Raw genomic sequence first — 25,569 nt, 5'->3', positions numbered from 1 at the left:
AAGCTAAGCAGTTCTAGATCACAACACAAATTGAAACAACCAAAGGGGAAAAAAACTCGAGTAATCATAAAATGTAACTGTAAACTAAACAATGGACCAACATAGATTGATTATAATCAAGTAGAGAGTTCAAGGAAGACATACAAGAAACACAGACACACAAACAAAGACAGAGAGCGAAAGAGAGAGATTACCTGAAACGTTGAGAGGAGAGATGCCATGAGAGAGCTAAAAGAGACTAAGAAAGAGAAGCGCTTAAAGGCGATTTAAGGAGACAACGACGAAACAAAGGATGGAAAAGGGCAAATCAGAGCGGCGATTTCCTTAATATGTTCTCATTTTTCAGGTTTTTGTTTGTTGGAGAGACGAAAGTAAAGAAGAGAAAGAGAGACCAAGAAAGAAAAAATAAAATAAAACAAAAAAAAAATTTAAAAATAAAAACTAAATTTATTAAGTAAATAATTAAGAAAAAAAAAATTTGCCTAAAAAACAAAGGTGTTTGTTTCTTCATGCCAAAAAGGAAAGCCAACTTGGCATACGTGTCTCTGGTTCCGTAGGGGAGCTTTGGACGACTCGGTCAATGCCAACAATGCATAACTGTTAGCCGAGTCTCTTCTGTGATTCTACTTTACACGTGTCACATGTGGGGTCATGTGTAGGACCCACTCTCCGCCGATCATCATCAAGAACCTGTTCTTTGACTTTTGATTAAACCAATCAAGAACCACCGATCTTCTGAAACCTTTTCCCGAACTTTGACCATGATTGGATCAATTCGGACCAATGGTAGGGATTGCGGTTACGCAGGATGCTCAGGTAGTGTGCGACACACTGTACAATTGCCTTTGTTGGAGCTTTGATCGGATCCATCACTACCAGCTATTGAAAGCTAGGGACACCGTCAATTGATAGGAACAGGAGATGGATGGTGTCTCCAACTTAAAATCATTATCCATTTTTAGTTCTGCAAAGTGAGGATACTTATTTCAAGTGGGCCTTGGATTTGGTCATTCGGATTCAAGGCGTGTACTCAATTGCTTTGTGAAAAGGATTAGGTAAAGGAATTCATGGTTAGACAACTAGTAAAGTTATATGATAATGTTTGTATTAAAATTTCTTATCATAGACAATCTGTAGATACTGAATTATGTTACCGTAAAAGATCGATCCTTCAAGTAATGAGGAATATCAATTTGATAGAGGATCATAATTCCCAACAATTGAATGGCAGTAAATGATCATTATGCCCTTGGGATAATTTGGATGATTCAATCCTATCGGAATCAGTTAAAAATCTTGAGAAATTTACACATACCACCCTTGAGGTTTGACGAAAGGATATTTTTACCCCCTAGTTTTGAAAAATTCTACGTACCCCCTGAGGTTTGTAAACGGTACCAAATAAGCCTATTCCGTCAGTTAATGATTAACACTGTTAAAAATTAAACTTAAGCTGACGGAATTGCCCTTCTTCTTATTTTCTTTGTTTTTTTTTCTCAAAAAAAAGGGGCCACTGTCTCCCACTCTTAGTTGCTCTCTTTCGGTTGGTCTTCTCTACTTTTGATGATTATATATGGGATATTGCCCACTTCCAAATACCAAAGATCCCTCTCTCTCTCTCACACGGAAAGTTCAAAATAATTCCAAAATGCATCAAATCACTGTGTACATGATTTTGAAAGCATCACACCAGACTACCAGTGCTCCTTCCACAGTTACCAACTTCCCAGCCAATTTGGCCCCAATTTGTAACTGGGCTTTGCCTCCAAAATCCAACAAATTCTTCCTAAAAAATAAAGGAAAAAAGAGACAGAAGGTATTGGGATAGAAATTTCGATGCCAGATCTTCAATTTCTCTGCGTTTTTGCTTCTGAACTATCTTCTCCATCCCTCAATCCAACCAAATTACACTTCACATAGCACAAAGCACAGAGTAGAGTAGAGCAGAGCAGTGAAGGAGAGAGAAATAAAAATAACGTAAATTAGCTCGTATTACCCCCTTGCAATAACAATTTATCTTCCCTTTGAGGCTCTGAGAGTGATTGTGGCGGCTAGGCTGTTTCTTTTGACTCCGGAATTGCAATCAGTAAGGGTCGCCAAGCTCTCCTCAATAACCGGAACCGATACGATCCAAAAGTGAAGCGCCGAGCCACGGAACTATCCTCACGATTGATGATCGATGAGGGAAACGCTTCCAAGTCGCCGCCTCTGATCTTCTCCATGACTTTGCTGAGATTGTCTTATTGTATTCCTTTTGGCGGAGGGGAAGAGATGAACAAATCCTTAAGGGTGTGACTCAGCAATCCCTTGCTCTTCCCCGGCGGATTTGAATCGGGGACGACTCCTTGCCGATCCGGTGATTCCCCCCACGAAACAATCGGCGTCCACTACCGCTGCTGCGACTGAGCAGCATTCGTAGGGTTTTACGGCGGCGGAGATGGATGAATGGGCTATTACTTGGGCTTCGTGTTGGACTTCCGGCAATTGCACACAGTGTTGGCAGAAGATTGAATTTCTGCAATGTCGCCATTCCCGGAAATTTTTTTTTGGGTCTTCTTAGAAGGGCAATTCCGTCACTTTAAGTCTAATTTTTAACGGTGTTAATCATGAACTGACAGAATGAGCTGATTTATTATCATTTGCAAACCTCAGGGAGGTACGTAGAATTTTTTAAAATTGGGGATGAAAATATCTTTTCGTCAAACCTCAGGGGTGATATGTGTAAATTTTCCAAAAATCTTAGGATTGGACGATACCATTTGGCCACCTTATTATGCAAATTAGGGTTTCTTGAACCCCCACTTTGAACGCAATTTTAATTATGTTCTTGGCAAAATTTGCAGTTGATATTTGTAACATCGAATAGTATTCGGAAAGTCCTTTCCAATGATATATGGATCATTGAAATCTGATGATTAAATTTCCAGATATCACCCCTGGAAGTTTCAGCGAAAATGTATTAAAATATGCCTGCAAGACATGCTAATATGCGTTGGTAGATTCTATAAAGATTCACCCGTGAGAACCATGGATTTTTGCCCGCAAATTTGTGGTTTTTCGCCAACGAAAGCGGTATAAATTCACTAGTGAAACCTCCGAGGAAGGCTATAGATACCCTTAGAAAATAGAAAATTAGAGAAAAGAGAAAAGAACGAAAAAGAAGAGAGGGGGAATACCCCGGAGAGTGTCAGACTGCGCCAGAAAATGGGAAACTATGAAAACACTCTTGGAGCCAAAATTCTGCCAAAAATATTAAAAGGAGCATCAGATGTGCATAGGAGCCCTCTTTGACCAAAAGTGGTAATTTTCTCTCTCCTCTCCATTTTATTTATTTATTTAGTTTAATTTTCATTTTACGTCTGTAAATGGATTAGTTAAAAAATTATCATATTAAAAGGACCAAAAAAAAAAAAAATGATATTACAAATTAGGGAAAAGTTTTCATACACGGTCGTGTAAACCGTATATGTGAATCTCTCACAAAGAGTTGGAAAAGTCATAAATACTCACCCATTAATTAATGTCTTGAAACTCCCACACTCTCACATACACGGTCTACACGACCGTGTATGAAAACTTTCTCCTACAAATTATTTGACACCTTGAGGATTACATGAACTTCACAATTCTGACTAACTCAATTTTATAAAAAGCAACCAAGGTAGGACCTCACATGGGTTGGGGCGGGCTGGAATAGGCCCGTCTAGATTGGACCTTAATCCAATCTCAGCTATTCCCAATCTCAGACAAGGGGAGGGTGGAGGGTGGGGAGTGGGGAGTGGGGGGAGACTATGATATCATGCTGATATGGGGCGAGCGGTGGCCGCCATGAGAAAACCCCTTTCTTCATAGGGCTGCTCTAAATAATATCTTCCCTTTCATACATGTTTTTATGAAATTATATACCATGAAACACACTGGTTAGGAATTTGAAGGATATTTGAACATGAAATAGAGAGAACAGCCATCATAGACAAAATAATCGGAAGCTCTGCAAAAATCTAGTAACATGCATCAGTAAATTGTACTCATCAATATACACCTATTCAAAATGAGCCGTAATTGATTAACTTATTCAAAATAAATGTACAATGAATTGGAATTACACGACGATCTCAACAAACTCACCCAGAACCCACCCTCACTGAAAATAACAGTGCCACCCAAGCCCAAATCCGGTCATATCATCTGTGGTGGAACTAGAGATTGCTCATCTGAAAACTCATCTCCAATAGAAAGCCGGCAAAAAAGATTTTTTGTTCATTTACATTACTTGTCGGGTTTATGACCATGTACAAGATTGAGCTTGGCCCAAGTCCTGCAAAAAAATTGGCATCTCCCTCTGCTGATTGATGATTTTCTTTCTGAGTTTCCAGAAATGACCATCTACTCAATACCGCTCTGTGATTGACGATGTCACACTACCAATCTTCCAATATAGACATCACAGGAATTCCTTTGCTGGAGAAACTTGAGCATTCAACTCGCAACTCATCACCAACCTCATAGTCACTCCTGCCATTAGTCTGTATGGTGAAACGAGACAATTGTAAATGCAACTATTAAGACCACAGCCAGAATCTGATTGCAACAGAGTTCATCTAGAATGATTATTGAGACTAAATTGGATGTTCCCAACTTATTAGTTAACACAACAGACTTTGCACCGTAACAAGTAACAATATACAGGATCACAGTACTGGTGACTAAATGCAACATGGTGGGAAGACGAGCAAAAAGGCCGAAGCTGACTTGAAAAGTAGATAGGAAAGACAGTGTGTATCTACTATGGCTTCAAACCGAGTAGAATAGCAAAAAAAGGATCGGGTTCAACCGGGAAAAGGAAAAATTTGGAAGCACTTAGTCGAGCTTGGTATCACTCTATTGGTAATACATGCATCTCCTCTCCCTTACACATACAAAATTTCCCTAAATAAGGAATCATATCCACATTATACTTGCAGGGTTTAATAAAAAATTTACAGCGGCCTCTATGGAATATTCAAATGGTGGTTAAAAGCAGCCTTTGATGCTTAATAATGTAGTCCTTGGTGGCAAGGGTACCAGCTAGGAGCCAAGCAACAGGATCTGCTATGAACAAGCAGTCCGATTGGTCCGAGCAAGGGTTTTAGTCCAAATTAGGGTTAGATTAGGGTTTGAATGGTTGGTTTTGATAGGCAGGTATAGGGGAAGCTATCAGTGAAGATCCAGTCATAGATTGATTTTTTTTTTCCAGTCATAGATTGATGAATGGAAGTATGATTATTCAAGTTACAGCAAATTAGGGTTTAGGGTTTCGGGTTTTTGAAAAGATGAGAGTGAGGGGATGTAGAGTTTAGAGATGATTTTAGGGCAGGGGGTTAAAGTCGAGTTCTCTAGGGGTTGGGAGAGTCACTCGGCCAGGGTATGGTGGATTAATGATGGCTGGATGTGGCTGGGTAGGATTTTAGGGTTTTGGGTTTAATGAGGGTTAAGAAAAATTAGGGTTTTTAATGGTGGGAAGGGGCAGAGGTTAAAGTCGAGTGGAAGGGTCCTTGTAATGGTGCTGTGGTTAGAATTTGGAAGAATTCTAATGGAGGATTATGACTGAGAGAATAAGGTGTAGGAAAATTTAGAAAAATAAAAGGGGAAGGTTAGGGTTGGGCTGTAGAGGATTAGAAACAGATTTGGGGGATGGGGAATATTTCATACTTATTTGTAATGGCAGAATTTAGCGGCGGCAGCTTGTTGATGGAGGAACTTGAATAAAAATCGAATCTTGAAACTTGAACTTGAAACTAGAACTTGAATAGAACCATTTGGGCTTCACACCGCAGAGTGTCGATTGGATTAGATTCCAATCCCACCAACGAACCACCTGGGCTTCCCACCGCAAGGTATCGATTGGATCACACACCAATCCCACCTTGCTTTGATCACACACAAAGCATATCTTCAGGAGAAGAGAAGTTGAAGCAGCTTGCAAAGAGAAATTTCATAAACAGTGAGGTAAAAAGGAGCCCCACGGTTTGCCTTTATTTATAATGGCCAAAGGCCTAAATTCCTATGCAGCCTAAGAATAATAATCCCAGGCTGAGTCTAAATACAAAACACTCCCTCTAAATTCATGTAGAGGCGTGGACCCTAAAATAAAACTTAGTTAAAAAGATTCTACCCTAAAAGAATATTTTAAAATTACTTAAATTGAACCAGTGGTTCAACCGGTTCAATTTAAAACATTAAAACATGAAAATAAACTAAGTATAGGGCTAATCCCGTATTCAACATATGTACCCATATTTTGGGTCCATTAAAGTGGTCTATTGCATAGAAAACTCATGGGATCAAAGACCAACATGTCCATAACCCAACCCTAGACTTATTTCTAGGGAAAGAAGCCCAATTTGGTGATAAACCTGCATCACTTAAACTTACACAATGCTTGATTAGGAAATGCTGTTCAAACCCTGAATTTCCACAGATAGGTTTCAGAAATTGATGGTTATTCATGGCCAACCCTGTAAAGCAAGCCATGGGAATAAGTTATCGGCCTTCCTACCCATAGAACGTATACCAGAAGGGGGAAACTGAGATTGGACATTAATCAGGCCCTAAAACTAAGAGAACTGAAAAATGTTATCGGATGAGTGACAATGATAGTGCATACTGTGAAAGTGTACTGTGAGGGGGAGTGTAGTGTATCGTGCGATAATGATATATGTTGAGTTGCAATTTACTTTTATTGCAAGTAGACTTGGGTGGTAATTAGACTTAAGACTCTTAGTAGGTTTCCTACAAAGAGTAGATTACTTAATATAGTATATGGAGGGGGGTAGACCATGATAGACCTATTCTGAATCTATCATGGTTCTAACTCTCTCCTTTCCTCCATCATATTGTCTTCTTCTTCTTTCTTCTCTTTCTCTTGTATGTGCTGGTTTACAGGTTTGGTATACTGTCACATGGTATCAGAGCTCCTCTAAATCAGTACCTACCAGTGCTTCTCTGTTTTGAAAGACCTTTTTCGGAGCTTTCTTCTCGTGGGTTGCAGCACCATATGCTGCAGAGCATTCTATGAACCATCGTTGAGATAAACATGAAAATCTAGGGGTTCTTTTTTATGGCATATTGCTGGTTTCATCTACCTACTGCTTGCACCTTGCGTGGATCTTTTACAACATGAATTGAGAGTGAAAGCATTGATCAGCATCATGAATCTGAGCACAATACCTGCAGATTTAATCTCTGAATGATTCTCCAATTGCAGCTCACCTGATTTGCGATTTTCTGGCTAATTTTAAATCTGGTGGATGCCCTGTTTTTGGGCAGTTTTCGGCAGCAGCGATATTTACTCCTGTAGAGGATCTGACCTAATATTTAAGGGCTTTAATAGCCCCTCTGGTAAGGATTTTCGATCCTTATTTGAGGCTGATCCAAGTCTCTGATGTGGTGTATTAACAAATCTCCAAGAAGCCTGCAGTACTCTGTTTTCTAACTTTTCGGGACTAAAATCTAAAATTATTGGAGATCTGTCCACCAGTTGTGTCTGATATTTTTGGGGATTATTTTCCTATCTGAAAGGCCCACTCAACCCTGGTTTGGTGTCAATCTGACACCTTGATAATCTGATTTCTGAAATCACCCAATTCTGGGTTTGTGATTTCAAAATTCCTTTATAGTCTGCTGCTTCTTATCTTCTTCATCAGATTTGTTCAACATTGTGGGAGTAGTGTACTTAGTGGGTCGTCTAATATATCTGTCCATATTTGGAAACCTATCAGAAAAAAATTATCCTAGTTTTTTGTTACCTATTAGTTCTGGTCGAATTTGCTTCTTATTGGTGATGCTGCAGCTGACTGCTATTTAATCTCAATTGTGACTGTCTATTAATAAGTGGCTGCTGGTTTATTCGTCAATTATATCTGGTATTCTTCTTCTCTAATGGGTGATTCAAAACCCCCGTGGAATGGCGAATCAAATTATTTACTCTAGGCACCGACTGTTAAGAGTTAATATCACTGCCAAGAGGAAAATGAACTATCTGAGTGAGCCACCACCTACGACGACTTCTGCTGAGTATCAAGAATGGACAATAGAGAATGCCTACTTTGTTGGGTGTGGAATAGTATGGAGCCTTCTGTGGCTGCCAATGTGCTATTTCCCTTCTCGATATGTCTCCCAGATTTCCTCTTTATTTTTTTATTATTTTATTTTATTTTATTTTTTAAACCCGAATATTACCTGGGACCCGGGCCAGCCCCTAAGATTTTATTAATATCCAAGAAATAATAAAGAATACAAGGAGGGGACATTCCACCTTACCCCAACCCACGCTTAGGGGTGTCAATAATACCCGGATGGCCTGAACCCGCCCTGAGCCCGGACCCGACCCGATCCTGATTTGTCAGCCCGAAGGGCGGGTTAGGGTTGAGTTTTAGTCTGACCCTGGCAGGGTTGGGTCGGGTTCGGGATAAGACCCCGGGCTTAGCCCGGCCCTGTAGTTATAAATATATAATAATGTATATATTATAGATATAATTGAGAAAAATTAAAAATGAAAAGACAAAAAAACCCTAAGGGATGGCCAAACCCTAAATCCCTTTTCAGTTTTCAATCTTCATCACTTTTAAGGGAGAATAGCCGCCGCTAGCTGCCTTCCTCTTCCTTCTTCCCTGAGTAGGAAAAAGAAATGGAAGAAAACAGTACCAATTTCCCATTGATGGATGGATTGTGAATCTGCGAGAAGTTGAACATGCTTGGCTTCCTAGTTCTTTTCGATGTTCTCAATCACTGGAATAGCGACCAAAGAAAGCATCAAATCTGCTCTGTTCTTGAGATTTTAGAAAGCTCACAGTTCAAACCCAGGCTTCTCCGACGGTAAAACCATTTGCTCTCACTGTTTCGCTTGCTTGCTTCCTTCTCTTCCTCTGTTCCTTTTAGGCAACCACATCTCCATTATGCATTGTTTTCAACAATAATATATTGGAAAAGTTACGTAACCAGATGGTAGAAGATTTGGGCACTTACTAATCTGTCAAGTGGTTGTGCTGTGATTAATTCCCAAACAGACAGCTTGTATCATTTCTCTCCCCCTTCTCTTCCTTCATGGCTTCAACTCCCCCCTCCCCCACTAACCCTGTCGTTTTCATATTCTTAAACAAGAAGATAAACAATTTAGATCCAACTCAGCCACGCTTTGCTCTCTGTTTATATAACTCCCTCAATCCTTTTCAAGATAACAACTACTGCTGGTTTCAGTTCCACACATGCAATTTTAAGAGACCATTTTTTTTGTCAAGTATCTTTCCTCTTGAGTTCTTTAGATTTCTCTTCTGCATTTCATCCTCGTCTTCTCCCACATTAACACCTCTGTGCTCTGTTTATGTTTGGGGTTCAGACAGGGTCAATCAAGGCCAACCCGACCCTGCCCGACCCTATCAAGGTCAATCAGGGTCGGGTCGGGTTACGGAAAACCCTGGCAGGGTTGGGTCAGGGTTGAGGGTTTCTTGGCCCTGCCAGGGTTGGGTCAGGGTCAGGGTTTAGGTTAAGGCCTCTAGGGTCAGGGTTAGGGTTTTGGCAGGCCCGGCCCAACCCGACCCATTGACACCCCTACCCACGCTCAGAGACTCTCCAACCCTTCCTTAACCAAACCCATACAATAAAAATAAACCACAGCCACACTATTTTCTAAGAACCGGCAGACCCGCCTCGTCCTCCATTAGAATTCCCTGCAAAGCACCCAAAGGCACATTACTAGACTTGAAAGTGACGGAGGACCCAATGTCACAAGCCAGATTGGCCAACCAATCAGCCGCCCGGTTGCTCTCGCGAAACGCAAAAGCCACCAAGGCCCTAGTAGCGGCAACAAGATCCAACACCTCCTGAAACCAATACCACCCATTCCACAGATTACACCTCTTGTGGCTAACCATTTTGATAGTGGAAGTAGACCAGCTCCTGGCACAGGAGTAAGCCATCCCTTAATGCTCTCAGCTCCGCAATTGAGTTAGTGCAAAGACCATAAAAATTAGAGAAGGCGGCCAGGCCTACTCCATTCGTATCTCTAATGGTTCCTCCTCCTCCCACCCCCCCCCCCCCCCCGAGCTCAGGGTTTCCTCGACAAGCCCCATCCACATTTAGCTTGACAGCGGCGAATGGTGGACACCAATAAATTGGGAGAGGGCATATTAGCTTGGGGGGCATAACCAAAAGGCCAAAACACTGAAGGATCAACCTGTCTCTAGTCGACCCCTTTCTACCAACCTTAGGGGGAAAAGGAATGTCTTTCACCCAGGTTTTAATGCACTCAATAATGGAGCTAGCAGCACGCCTTTTTTCCCCATGTCTCCTATTGTTTCTTTCCTTCCAGAGCTCCCATACAATCAGAGCTGGCAAAATTCCTGTGATAAAAGCACTGGGGCAATGGCAGCCCGCTAACCCCTACCAAAGAGATAAACGATTTCTGACATCCTGGGAGTGAAGAGCTTCTATGTAAAAAATACGGGAAAAGTAACCCCAAACTTTGGACACCGTACCACCAGAATCAGACAGTGATCTGTCGTCTCCCTCCTTGGATTTCCGCAACAGATACACCTAGACGCCAGGGGAATACCCTGCGACATTAAAGAATCATCAGTTGGGATCTTTCCATTCAGCAGTTGCCACGAAAAGAAACCCACTTTCGCTGGAAGAGATGTGTTCTAGATCCACCTGGCATAGGAGACTACCGGGGAGACACTCTTCACTTTATTCCAAGCTGATTTAGTAGAGAAAAGACCATCACTAGCGGGGGTCCAAACCAAAACATCTTCTCTATCAGAAAGGGGAAATTCACCTGAAGTAATGTTGTTCCTAATAGACGTAGATTCAATGTGGTCCAATAAGCCCTGCTTCCAAGAACCGTCCTCCTCAATAGCATCTCTAATGTGTAACTTCGGATCAACCAGGAGACCATAGTCCACCGCATTGATCAAAGGGCCAGCCCCAGTCCAATTATCCAGCCAGAATAAAATATTACCAGCACCAAGCAACCATCTGGAGTTGTACAACAACAGCCCCTTAACCGCCAGAATATTCCGCCACGACCTTGAGCCAACCCCTAATGAACCCGCTAAAGCCACATGATTGTTTTTGAAAAACTTGGCCTTGAAAAAACCACTCCAAAGCGATTGTTCAGAGAGGACCCTCCAGAGCCCCTTAAGCCTGAGAGAGAGACCAACATCCTCCAGAAGCCTAACCCCTAAACCACCTTCCTCCAGCAGCCTGCAAACCTTCCGCCAACTTACCCAGTGCTTACGTTTGCCCCATTCCGAACTTCCCCAGAGGAAATCAGCAAAAATACCATATAATCTCCTAAGGACCGCTTTGGGAGGGTCCAACGTGCCAAGAACATGGAGCGGAATGGAAGAGAAGACATTTTTAACAAAGTAACACACCCCCCAGAAGATAATAGCCTTCCCATCAAACTTGCTACCATGTTTCTTTATTTTCTTTAGTTCATTTTAATGTCTGGGGTTTGTGTCGTGTCAAGAGTCAGTTTGGTTTTTTATACTTTGTTACCTTTGTTGATGATCACTCTCGAATGACTTGGTCATATCTATTAAAGGATCAATCAAAATTTGTCTGTTTTTAAGCAATATTATAATAAAATAAAGACTCATTTTGGTGTGTCAATAAAGTTTTCTGCTCTGGCAATGTTCTTGAGTATACTCAACAAGAAATATCTAAATTTTGTACTGGTCATGGGATGATATGGTGTTACTGAGAGGAAAAACCGACAATTGCTAGAAGTTGCTCGATCTCTTATGTTTCGAATGCATGTTCCCTATTTTTATTGGAGTGATGCTTTTTAATTGCTTCCTATTTGATTAATTGCATGCCATCTACTGTCCTTGGCAACTTATCTCCCTTTTTTGTGGTTTTTCCCAAATTGTCTCTGTTTGGTTTGCCACCATAAGTATTTGGTTCTACATGTTTTCTTCACAACCTTCACCTTGGTCTTGACAAATTATCTCCACGTGCTACCAAGTGTGCGTTCCTTGGGTATGCTCGCACTGAAAAAGGCTATCAATGTTATGATCCTATTATACGTCAATGTTTTGTCAGTATTGATGTTACCTTTTTTGAAACTACACCATAGATTTCTACTGAGAGTCACAAGCTCGATACTAATCTTCTTAATCCTCCACCTATTCCTGTACCCATTTGTCTTACCGACTCCACCATCACTACTACTACTTCCCCACCTAAGCAATTGCAGGTATTCAAGCGTTGTTCCAAGACGACTTCAATGGTTCTGGCTGACCTCTGATATTACCCTTTACTTCATTAGAACCTTTGCCTATGGATCCTACATACTCTGACTTGCTAGTCACTGTTCATAAACGTATTCGAACTTGTACCCAAAAATCTAATATTGCCTATTTTATTTTTAAATTTGCTTTTTCTGATCTTCCACCTTTACTCCATAATTTTGCTTTGTCTTTATCTATTGTGCAAGGTCTGAAAACTCGTCTCGAGGAGGTGTCTTGACCAGGTCGAGACCATAGTTATCAAGGCGGCAAGGCGACCATGGTGTTGGAGAGGGTCCATAAGAAAGGCGACACCAACAAGGCGCCCGCCTAGGCACCCAAGGCGACCAAGGAGTCGCCTTGATAACTATGGTTGAGAGTTGAGACCACCGATATCTTAGCGGAGTTTATGTTTTTTTTTTTGGGTCTCGGTAATGTTGTTTCGGTGGACAAATGGCCATAGTTGGCTCCGAAACTTTAAGGGAAGCTTGTTTTAGGCTTAATAAACATGTTTTAATCTTCAGATTGTTAAAAAAAAATAGCCTTTGCTGTTTTGGATTCACATCGTTGGTTGGCAGTAAACGTTGAACCCTTAATGTAAAATTGCCTATTCTACACATTGTTTGAGTACTGTGAGACATAATTTGCAAGTAAAACAAGTAAATTATGCAATAATGGATGAAAACACATAATATTGAATAATTATTTAAGAAATAGTTAAACACTTAAAGCTTCTACTACAACTCCTCCACAATGTATATTACATAGACATCCAATAATGAGCAATACATTAGTCATAGACACCCTACTTCACTAGTCTTTCATGTCCCAACTCCTAAAATTTTTGACAGTGTGAGGTCATAGATCAGCCTCCAGTGTGTAACATATAAAAAAATCTACCCCCATACAACAAGTATTTGTCATATTTTTGTTTCCAAAAAATAGTTTTTGGAATTAGTACCTTTACCTGAAATAGTTGAATGTAGCCAAATCTTCCACAATAGGCAGCAATCGATCTCTTCGTAGTGATGTGGCAACCCCAATAGTGTATCCCAGTTATATTGAGCATTGTTGTCACGGCGTCTAAGGGATCCAAGGTGTTAGAGAGGGACCAAAAGCAAGGCGACCAATGCGGCTGGATGCCTTGACAACCATGGTATTGAGTGATGATGTGGCCAAAAAGTCAAGAAACAAGGTTTTTCCCCCTTCTCTAGACAAAAAACCCCTTCCTGTCGAGTTACTTAGAAATTTCGAAGTGTGCTTTTGAGTTGGTGCTTTTTTATAATGTGGAATGCAGCAGTTTTCCGAAATTCCGGCGAGATGGTACAAAGTACCGAAATCTAGCTGAAATTTCGGTCGAGATATTCAAGTTAGTGCATATTCTTTGTCTCGTATGTAAACTCGTCTCGAGGAGCTCGAGATTCTCGAGATTTCAGTGAGATTTAGAACCATGTTATTGTGTTTGTGTCTGTTAAGTATCAGGAAGCATTATTGCATACTGGTTGGAAGAATGCCATGAATGTAGAAATGGATGCCTTGTTAGATCGTAAGACATGGTCGCTTACTGACTTACCCACAAGGAAGGAACTTGTGTAGTGTCATTGGGCGTACACTGTCAAGTATCTACCAGATCAATCTGTTGAGCAACTAAAAGATAGCTTGGTTGCCAAAGGATATACTCAGACCGACGTATGACAGAGACTATTTTGAGAACTTCTCTCCACTGGCTCGTCTTAATACTGTTCGTGTTCTAATATCCTTGACTTGCCAATAATCCAGTTTTCCTTAGAGGACAAAGCATGTTGAGATCGACTTTCATTTTGTGAGGAATGTTGTCATACAAAAACTGATGTCTACTCCGTTTGTCAACTCAGGCAATCAACTCGGTGATATGTTCACTAAGGCGTTATTCAGGCTTACGTTTCTTAGTGGTTGTTCCAAGCTGGATATGGGAAATATATTTACTCCAGCTTGAGGGGGAGTATGCAAGTGTACCATGAGGGGGAGTATAGCGTATCTCGTGGGATAATGGGATAAGTACGTTTCTTAGTAGGTTACTTAATATGATATAAGAAGGGAGGCTAGACTACAATATTACTTATTCTGAATCTATCATGGTTCAGGCTCACTCTCTCCTTTCCTCCATGGTATTGTCTTCTTCTTCTCTTTCTCTTATAGGTACTGGCTTACAGGTTTGGTATACTGTCACAGAAACCAAATAGCTGCAATGTAGCATTTTTAAGTAAAAAAATATGAAGGGATAAATAATCCTCCAGTAAGATTTTTGATAAATGATAAGTCAATAGAGAAACCCTCATGGGGGAACATATTTCAATATTGGCATGGTGAGACTGATTAACAGTAGGTACCAGAAACAAAGAGATCTGAACAAAAAAAGTCAAGACGTCGTTACATACCTCGAATCGATACATCCCACGAAGTCCACCACCCAACTCGAGGACTAATCCATGTGTACGTATCTGGTAAACCTTGGCAGTTAATTGGTCTCCAATCTTCAATGTTTTTGCATTAATACCAGCTGCACCTACATCATTTTTAACATTCACAGCGTCTTCTGCAGGTGTATGTGCAGACTTGCACCCATCCTCACTTTCATCTTTACTTCCAACAATTGAACCAAACTCATTTTCTCTCTGTCGTTGTGTGATAGACTGTGAATCAATAAAAATTTTATGTGATGTTAGGTCAATACTAGACAAGGGCAAATTTTGGCCTTCTCCATTTCTACGAGATGGAAATGGTTTAGTAGATTTAGAGTTCTTTCCATTTTTCTTTGCATCTTTCTGACCAAAACAAGTAGTTCTATCCTCTTCATCACACTCTGCAACACTTGGAATAAGGATCGAAGGTTGTGAATAAGTGAAAGAAGTTTCACCACTGTCATCTTTGCTGATTGGAAACTCTTCCAGGTTGGAGTACTGATTTTCTTGGCAGTTAGACACATCCTCGACAGATGCACTATCATTAGATGGTTGTTTCATAGAATCAAAACATCCTCCAGCCGGATTCTTCAGGGATCCAGGACGGGGTAAAGTTGCTTTAAGAGAGAGTTTAATATTACCCCGTACATCCTGCCCAATGCACATTAGTGAAAGCTGTTGGCCTACAGATACTACGTCAGAAACTCGAGAGACCTGCAGAAAGAAAATGGTTGAGATTTGTAATCAATAGCCTGGGGGCCAAGGAAGGGGGAAATTCTTGTGAAAAGTATGCTAATGTGTCAACAGAAAGATCCTGCTAAGAATTTTCTGAAATTCAGCAAGTAAAATAAATGCACAAGAACCACTAAAAGATCTGCAGAATCTACATTGACAGAAATTTCGATGTGCAAGCAATTTGGATTTTTTCTGTTGCAGATTTTGATTTATCAAAAAACTAATATTTCGGTAGGGGTCGAAATCCCACCAAAATTCGAAAACTTTTAACCTTGGATACATACATGCACATTGCACAAGGAAACAAACATCATATTTTCCAACAGTCTGAAACCTGGTCCATTTACCCACTTATTTCAAGTACCAGCTGGCAGGTCATTGAGTCAACGCATGTGCCAAACGCTGGTTCCTCACAATTTTTCTTTACAAGCAAACAACCTGCAAATATTTAGATCTATATATTAAATAACATCGTGTTACCGAAACCTAAGGTGCACTATAGTGGTTTAGTGTTTAATTGCCAGTAGTCAAGGTTCAAACACAATTATTAATCCATGCAGATCCTAGATGTGTGTTGCTAATGGTTCAAATGCGTGGTTAGAAGTTTAAACACACAAACCGAACAAGTACTTGACAGATAAAAGGTTGTGAGGGGAAAATGGGATAGGGGTATTTTCCTGACAAATTCACAAGTCAACTAGTTCAATTTAGCAAGGCCAGGCCAACCCTCCATAGTCAGAACACTGGTATCGTAAATTTAGTGATATAGTTAACTAGATGTACTCAACTCATGGTCCAGCAATTCAATTAGTGTCTTAATTTTTATGCCAAGTCTGAAAGTTCAATTTCGTTTCGACCCTTGTGTTGATACCCCAGCCCAAAATGGGGTAGCGGAGCACAAGAATCGTCATCTCCTGGAGGTAGCTCGTTCTCTTATGTTCGAGATGCATGTCTCGGCCCAATATTGAAGTGAGGCCGTTCTCTTTGCTGCTTACTTGATCAATCGGATCCCATTTCGCATTTTGGCTTCTCGCTGCCCTATTGAGGTTATTACTAGGTCTTCTTCTTTATTGTGCCCCCCAAAGTTTTTGGCTGCATTTGCTTTGCCCAAAATCATCACACTCATGGGAAGTTTGATCCTCTTGGTCTCCAGTGTATATTTTTTGGATATTTTGCCACTCAAGAGGGGTACAAGTGATACCATCCTCCTTCCCGTCGCATGCTGGTGACAATGGATGTTGTGTTCCATGAGACAGAGGCTTATTATTCTGGGTTGGCACCTCTTCAGGGGAAGTTTGCTGCTTTGCGTGAAGATGTGCCATTAGTTGCTCCTATTGAGGTAGGGTGGCCCTTGGTTGAGATGGGGATGACAGATAGTGTGCCTAATATTGAGCCTGAGCCTCCCATTCAAGAGGAGCCCATATAGTTACGAATTTGCTCAAGGAAGAACTTAAAAAAGACCACTCCAGCCACTCAAGTCGAAACTACTAACACTAAACGACTTCAATAATTGCCCTCTGATCCAGTGTCCACATCTTTGCCTAGTAATATCTCTCCTCCTAGTTCCCATGATGAAATCTCTCTTCTCCTACTCATGACGCATCTCTAGATTTACCTATTGCTGTTCGCAAAGGGACTAGGACATGCACATAGCATCCCATTTCCCATGTCATAGTTATCAAGGCGTTGCCTAGGCGTCGGCGTCCAGGCTCCTTGGGCGCCTAGCGGGCATCTTGCTGCCTTGTTGGTGTCGCCTTAATTTTAGACCCTCTCCAACACCATAATTGCCTTGCCGCCTTGATAACTATGTCCCATGTAGTGTCATATGAATCCTTATCTCCTTCATATCAGTGTTTTAGCACTTCTTTGTCCTCTATTTCTATTCCTTCAAATTGGCAGGAACCTCTTATAGACTCTAGATGGAAGGATGCTATGCTTGAAGAAATGTGAGCTCTTGGGAAAAGTGACACATGGGACCTGGTTCCTCTTCCTCCCACTAAAAGATTTGAAGGTTGCAAGTGGGTGTTTACTGTTAAACAACATGCTGATAGGATTGTAGATCGGTACAAGGCAAGATTGGTTGCCAAAGGCTTTATCCAGGCGTATGGCATCTACTACCAAGAGACCTTTGCCCCTGCCGCCAGATGATTGGAGATCAACATCTGGATATAGCACTCTTGTTGGGGGCAACCTTGTTACTTGGCGTAGTAAAAAGTAGACTATAGTGGTTCGGTCTAGTGCAAAGGCTGAATTTCGTGCTATGGAACATGGTGTTTGTGAGTTGCTATGGCTTTGGGGTCTCCTTGTCCATGTTCCTATGATGTTATACTATGACAACAAGTCTGCCATCAGCATTGCCCATAACCCAGTTCAGCATGACCGCAACAAACATGTTGAGATTGATCGTCACTTCATCCAGGAAAAACTGGAGACAGGTCTTATCTGCACTCCTTTTGTGAAGTCTAGTGAGCAGTTAGCAGATGTCCTCACAAAGGGGCTTAGCCGTAAAGTATTTCATCCTATTTTGTGCAAGTTGGGCATGTGTGATATCTATGCTCCAACTTGGGGGGGGGGGGAGTATTGTAATATAGTAATATGAGTGTAATATGGGTACAGGGGTAGTTTAGTCTATTATAAATAAAGAGGTCTAGTGTCATTATGGACACATCATAATTTCCCAAATTCCAACAGTATCGATACTTAATTCCTTGACTCAAAGAAGTACCTTTCTCCCTAATCTGTGTACAAGTTCGAAGAAGTACCTTTCTCTTCACTAAATATGCATACAACATTACTTTAAAAGCTCATCTAGATCGTCCACTAAATATGCGGGTAGCATGGTATTGTCCCTCATACTACTGATACAAAGATAGAGACAGAAAATCATATAAAATCAACCATGTACAGAAGACGAACTGCATAAAGAATTGGTAGAAAATGCATACAAGCAATTTGCTAGATCTAATTACAACCTTTTTTTTTTTTTTTTTTTTCTAACCCGAACTTCTTTGGGACCCGGGCCAGCCCCTAGATTTTATTCAGCCAACAAAGAATAACGAATACAGGGGGGGACGTCCCGCCTTACCCCAACCCAAAGCTATACAGCTTACCAGAACATGCCATGCCCTAAGCTCTAAGGACCGGCAAGCCCTCTCTATCCTCCCTCACTATACATCGAAAGCCGCCTAGCGGCAAGTTATCCGGCTGAAAGGTAATGGAGCATTGCGAAGCACAAGCTTGCTTGGCCAGCCAGTCAACGGCCCTGTTGCTCTCCCTTAAAGCAAATGTCACCGTCGCCCTAGTCGCTGCCATCAGCTGGAGGATCTCATCAAACCAGTACCACCCCTGCCACAGGTTACACTTCTTATGGTTTATCTGTGTAACAGTGGTCTATGAGTCCGAGTGAACAAGCACATCTACGTATCCCCGATCGTGGCATAAGCGGAGGCCATCCCTCAGAGCCCTTAGCTCTGCAATAGCAATAGTACACATCCCATAGCTGTTAGAAAAAGCCGCCAGCACTTCTCCCTCAATATTCCAGATGACTTCCCCTCCTCCCCCGACCCCTGGATTGCCCCGACAGGCTCCATCAACATTTAGCTTGACAGCAACAGAAGGGGGGCACCAAAAAACAGGGATAGGCCGAGAGGCCTTGGCCGGCAGAACCACTAACTCGAACCACTGCTGAATCAGCCCATCCCTTGCAGATCCACATTTGCCCACTTGTGAGGGGATTGGGAGCTCTTTCACCCACCTTCTAACACGATCAATGACAGTGGCAGCAGTACGCCTAGTCTCCCCATGCCTCCTGTTGTTTCTTTCTTTCCATAGCTCCCACACAATCAAAGCCGGCAAGAGCCCCACAATGTAATCACTGATGCACCTGTAGCTCGCCAACCCATGCCATAGCGCTAGCCGACCCCTAACATCCTGCCCTGGGTGAGGCACCAAGTCAAAAAGGCGAGAGAAGAACCTCCACACCTTAGCCGCTGTAACACCACCTATTAGGCAGTGATCAGTAGTTTCCCTTTGGGGGGAGCCACAGCAGTAACAACGAGAGGCCAAGGGAATCCCAACTGACATTAAGGTAACTTCCGTAGGTATCTTGTCGTTCAACAGCTGCCAAGAGAAGAAAGCCACCTTGGTTGGGAGCGAGGGGTTCCATATCCACTTTGCATAGGCAGCAACTGACCCCACCGTCCTGATCTCATTCCAGACCGATTTGGTCGAAAAGCGACCATCACTAGCCGATGCCCACACTAGAACATCTGGCCTGTCTGAGATGTGAACATTACCTTGGACGATAGCCTACCGGATGGCCTCATCATCAATGTGATCCAAGATGTCTTGTCTCCAAGAGCCATCCCCCTCAACAGCATCTTTCACCCGCAGGTCAACATCCACCAGAAGGGCATTATCCACTGCATCAATCAAAGGACCCGCCCCAGACCAGTTAACCAGCCAAAAAGACACATTCCCAGAGCCAACCAGCCACCGAGATCTCTCCAAGATCATTCCCCTAAACGCCAACGCATTCCTCCAAGACCTAGAAGTCACCCCATGAGGGTCAACCAGCACCACATGGAGGCCCTTGAACACTTGGCCTTGAAAAAACTGCTCCATAAAGAATGCTCCGTCAGAACACGCCAGAGACCCTTAAGCCTCAAAGAGAGCCCAACCTCGTCCAGCAACCTAACACCAAGGCCCCCTTCCTCCTGCGGCCTGCACACTTTCTGCCAGCTGACCCAGTGCCTTCGTTTCCCCCATTCCGAGGTTCCCCAGAGAAAGTCAGCAAAGATGCCATACAGCCTTCGCAACACAGCTTTAGGAGGGTCCAGCGTGGCCAGGACATGGATAGGGACGGAAGAGAGAACATGCTTCAGCAAGGTAACCCGGCCCCCCGCTGAGAGGAGCTTTCCCTTCCAACCTGCCACCTTACTATTGATTTTATCAACAAGAACATCAAAGAAGCAAACCTTAAGCCTACCACATTGAAGCGGCGCTCCTAAATAAGTGATAGGGAGTGCCTTCTGAGAAAAGCTTGTAACTGCCCCCACCATCCTAGCATGGGCAGGCATAGCCTTGTGCCCAACCACAAAATAGCTCTTCTGTTTGTTGACCAGCTGTCCAGAGAAACCTTCATACCTAGAGAGAAACCCCATGATCTGCTTAAGAGAGCCCTTGAGACCCCTGGAGAAGATGATGGTGTCATCAGCAAAAAGACTATGAGAGATCCCCGGGCACCCTCTCGGCAACCTGAAGTAGGAGGCATGACCTTCCATAAATAACTCCTTGATTCCCCTGCTAAGCACCTCCTCTGCCAAAATGAAGAGCGTAGGCGACAGGGGGTCCCCTTGTCGCACCCCCCTGGTAGATTTGAAGAACCCTTACTGCTTGCCCCCAAGTACTACCGAGAACCAGCAATTCTTGACCGTCCGCCTAACCAGATTGACCCAATCCCTACAAAACCCAAACTTCAAGAGCACACTCCATAGAAACCCCCATTCAAGCCGATCATAGGCCTTGGCCATGTCTAACTTAAGGATAACAGTTCCCCCCCTCGCCTTCCTGTTCAACTCGTGCGTAACCTCTTGCACTAGAGAAATGTTATCATGAATGCATCTCCCCTGCACAAAAGCACCCTGCTCCTCCGCCACCAGGGTAGGCAATAGACCCGCCAACCTAGAGGTCATGATCTTTGCAATAACCTTGTAGGAGAAGTTGCATAGGCTAATAGGTCTCAAATCAGCCATCACCTCCGGATTATCCTTCTTAGGGATCAGGACCAAGTTGGCAGCAGTGTAGCTCCTAAGGAGAGGCCCACCTGCAAAAAACTCCTTCACCGCAGCCCACACATCTGCCCCTACCACCTCCCAGCAAGCTGTGAAGAAATGGCCCGAGAACCCATCAGGCCCAGGCGCACTGTCCGCCGACAAGGCAAAGACAGCACCCCTAACCTCCTCAAAGGAGGGGACCACCTCAAAGGAGGGGACCACCAGCAGGGCAGCATTATCAGCCTCGGACACCACCTCAGGGATCACCGATAACAACCCCTCATCCATCACACAGCCTTGTGCAGTAAAAATTCCCGAAAAATGTCGCACGGCCTCTTCTTGCTCCCCCTCCACATCCGAGACCCACTCGCCATTTGCCCCTCTGATGTAGATCTAATTACAACCTATGGCCCCTGATATTGTGAAAATTAGTCAACATATTGAATAGCCAAAACTAAGGATAACATGCTTACATGGGGCCTACTAATTTAGACAGATGGTAATAAAAAATGACCGTTGGTCTTACTGAGAGAATACTATTCAATACGGACAGGTCATACATAGAAACCATGCCCGGTTCCACATCAGATGAGCTATTCATAAACGTACTAAAGTTGACATCACTGAGATCAGCTAACAATCGTTATTGTCACTATAGTTACTGTCTGGAATAAGATACAGTTCATAGTATACCTCTGCGACAGTGGAGATTTCTGTGTCATACCATCCCCATGAAATACTAAATTGTCTGGCACTAGAGTTGGATAGGAAACATAACTTTAAAAATGATCACGAAGTGCAAGACATAGAAGTCATTCAGTATAAGAAACGTTAAATTGAACAATAGGAGTGAAAACGGTGAAATAGCAATGAAAAAGAAAAACAAATCATAATTGATGGGGTAAAAGTGCAAAATGTACCCACTCAAAGAAGTATATACTCAGGAAGGAATAAACTAAATGTACTCTCAAAGAGAACACCTCCATTTATATTACATGCCTGATCATGAGACAACTCGGAAATATGTAACAGCCCTTGCTGGCCACCATTGAATTCAACAAAAGCCCCATATTCTTTGATTGATGCTACAACACCTTTATAAATCCCCCCAACTTCAATCTCACGGCCAACAATAAAATCAATCTGAGGAACAAAAGATGATTGATATTGTCATAAAAATAGTCAGAAGGAACACAGAATTATATTCACCAGAATCACAAAACTTGAACATAAAGTAAGAATGGTTGGCAAAATCAGTCGAGAGAAAAAGGTAACAGCATAATACAGAGAACTATATATAACAGATGATGGAACCATTCTCAAATAATAAGCTTCAATCTACAGATCTCATTTTGTTAAATTGGAAATTCTTTAAGATGTAAAATCCCTTTTCCTTAAATTTTCATTGATCTTGTGAACTTAAATTCCATGTTTTTTATGTTTATGAAGACTAGCTATCCCTGAAACGGCTTGAAAGTCTACATGTACACCTAGCCCTATGCATTATAAGAATCAAGACACTGAATTACTCATAGTTAGTAGAAGATGTGGCTCCTAGAAGGGTATGTAATGACTCGAGGAAATTGTAGCCTTTGTTTTGGTCATCCTTTTGACTTTGCCCATTAACAATATTAATACACACACACACACCAAAAGAAACTAATTATGGTTGCAATTATTTTTCAAGAAGCCTCAAGTTAATATTTGTGCCCAATGGTATTTTTAAACTTCACAACTTTCATATGGAACTATTATAAGGCATAAACTTCAATTTGTATTTCATTTCATAATATTTCGGGATGTTAATAACAAAAGAAAATAAGAAATATAACTAGTTTCAATAGAAAAACTACCAGGGAGCAGGTTGGTTGGATCACATGTCCACTATGGAACATTTGGATGGCACAAATATCTGTCGTTGCAGGTAGGATCGTAGGATGGGTCTAAAATTTTGTAGAGAGGTAGATCCCAAAGCACCCGGCTCATACTTCAAGTTTCAGCTTGAACGGAGTCAACCAAATACAAAACAACACTTTGAAAATCCAGTGGAAAAAATGAAACTTACTGAAGAATAGAATAGCTGAAAATACAAGGAGAAAATGCCAATGGGAGGTACATGATCGAACAAATCCGAAATTTAACATATGCCAATCTAGACCATTCCCTAGATTTCCAATGGCAGAGAGTTGTTAAATCACACTTCCACATGGAACAATCGGGAGGACAGTCCATTTTGAGCTCTAAATGACAAAAGAAAACCACCACACAACAGGGGTTGGGAAAGGGCGGGGTTTTTTTTTTTTTTTTTTTTTTTGGGGGGGGGGGGGGGGAACTCATAATTGTGCGAAATAAAATACTGAACAACGAAATGGTCAGGACTGCAGCAGACATCACTATATCAGGTCTTTGTTCACCCAGCCAGCCAACACTTGTATCAAGGTTTTGGCACATTTTTCAGTTGGAGTTCAAACTGAATTGCCAGGATGTATGGCATTGTTCCTGCTAGCTCAACCAGCAAGAAGTGACTCCAGGCTTAAAAAACAATGACTATGTATCAATGAAGTGTTACCTTCTGATATGTTTACCTTTCCACGTAAAAAATTCCAACTATCCAGCAAGATAACCTTTTATCTAGAGATGAGCTTACAGAAGCATGGATTCAGGATAACTAGATTCAATGAGAACTTCTAATGCAGTCACACAAAATAACAAAGATTCTACATTGACTTGGAAAAAGAATCAGGGAGTAAGACCAGCCATTGCAGAATTCATAATGACCATCATACTTGCTAATTAGCATCAATTAGGATCTAGGGCATTCACCAAACCATGATGTCATCTCTACAGTCGCTCCATATTTATTTGAAATGCTGGCCAAGTCAAGACCTAGATAACAATGCTGGGAAATTTTCTGACAAGTAATCTCAACCCCTAAGAAAGCTAAAATAGATTATCCAAGGATTCTAAAAGTTCATAGGAATGTAGACCAACTTCAAAAGAATACCTCGCTCCAAGTCTCCAACAGGCCAGTTCAAATAAATCTAATGGCAGCTATGAAATAGCTTGATACGAACTGGAGACGTACCTTTCCCTTTGCCTTTTCCATTATCTCTTGATTCTTAGCAAGGATAGTAAGTGCCCCATCACTCACAGTGAGTCGTGCACCTAAATTTTCCAAAAAGGAAGAGAAATAATTTAACAGGGATAAGCTAGTAGCCTAGTAATAATGTCAAAACACAACTATTGCAGTGAACTACAGATTTAAAACTGAACAATTAGGGCTGGTACTTCTCCAAATCCAGGACAGTCACATGGATTCCATGTACGCCTGAAGCTTAAAACCAATTAAATAGAGAACAGTCTGATATCTAAATGTAATCCATAGTCATTCTTGTCATCGTACATGTGTTTCGCACATTTACACACAACTATATGCATTTATCTATACAATGCATTAAAAATATGTCAACATAAAATAGTCAATCTATGTTATTCAGCTAGAAAATAGTCCAGACAATGATGATTAAAAGAAAAACCTTTTTTTTGTTTTTTCTAAATAAAGGATTACATTAGAGGCTTAGAGCATGATGAGAAATCCACAAACAAAAGTAGGTAGATAATTGTGTCATCTGCAATTCTGTATAACTTTTTCTATCACTTGAGATACGCTTGTTTATGTTCTGAAAGAAGGACTAAGGACTGTCAAGTTTCTTTGTATTTTGAGCAAATTGGGCATGTTCAATATCCATGAGCCAGCTTACGGGCAGCAATGGAGATATAAATGAATAAGGAGCATACCCAGTGCATGAGGCTCCCGCCACTGCGGGGTCTGGGGAGGGTCATAATGAATGCAACCTTACCTTTGCTTTCACAGAGAGGCTGTTTCCAGACTTGAACCCATGACCACTTGGTCACAATGCAGCAACCTTACCATTGCACCAAGGTCCGCCCTCGGAGATATAAATGAATATGTAGCATAAAAGCAGAAACGATTCCTGATATCTCTCCTACTGAATCAGGAATCAATTTCCCTTTTCTGTTACTTAGTTTGTGTGCCGCAGGCTAATGGTTGCTTACTTGTTAGGGGGGCATGTCTGTGATGTGCACTATAATCTCTCGTTCTAAATCAAATCAGAAATAGAAGGGAAGGATCAATGTCATGCCTCGATGTGTTAGTGTTTATTATTGGATATTCAACTGTTGGTAATGGAGTGTGTTAAAGTAATCACGATAGGAGATATTCCTATCGTGATATGTCCTTAATTTATCTAGCTGTCCTAGACTATTTAGTGTGATTTGGTTTCCTTTTTAAGTCTTACTTTGTTTACTTATTTAGAGTTGTAAAATAAG

General features: G+C 41.7%; 2 protein-coding genes across 2 annotated transcripts in view; both read right to left on the bottom strand.

The window, feature by feature from the left end:
- The window catches only part of LOC122669284 (probable protein phosphatase 2C 59), a 28,124-nt gene extending 27,743 nt beyond the window's left edge, over positions 1 to 381 (bottom strand). Inside the window, exon 1 of the mRNA XM_043866027.1 lies at positions 195 to 381. The gene's annotated coding sequence lies outside the window, so the exon portion shown is untranslated. The remainder of the gene's footprint in view (positions 1 to 194) is intronic.
- A 4,040-nt stretch (positions 382 to 4,421) lies between these two features.
- Positions 4,422 to 25,569, bottom strand: part of LOC122669872 (polyribonucleotide nucleotidyltransferase 2, mitochondrial-like) — a 65,665-nt gene continuing 44,517 nt past the window's right edge. The window contains exons 13-16 of the mRNA XM_043866750.1: positions 24,305 to 24,384; positions 22,219 to 22,362; positions 14,687 to 15,424; positions 4,422 to 4,526 (exon numbers count right to left, since the gene is read on the bottom strand). Of these exons, the coding sequence (XP_043722685.1) occupies positions 4,422 to 4,526; positions 14,687 to 15,424; positions 22,219 to 22,362; positions 24,305 to 24,384 (1,067 nt within the window). The remainder of the gene's footprint in view (positions 4,527 to 14,686; positions 15,425 to 22,218; positions 22,363 to 24,304; positions 24,385 to 25,569) is intronic.

This window comes from Telopea speciosissima, chromosome 7 (assembly GCF_018873765.1).
Source record: "Telopea speciosissima isolate NSW1024214 ecotype Mountain lineage chromosome 7, Tspe_v1, whole genome shotgun sequence".
Taxonomy (NCBI): Eukaryota; Viridiplantae; Streptophyta; class Magnoliopsida; order Proteales; family Proteaceae; genus Telopea; species Telopea speciosissima.
The sequence above is the reverse complement of the archived record's forward strand: the minus strand, read 5'-3'. Positions and strand labels throughout refer to the sequence as shown.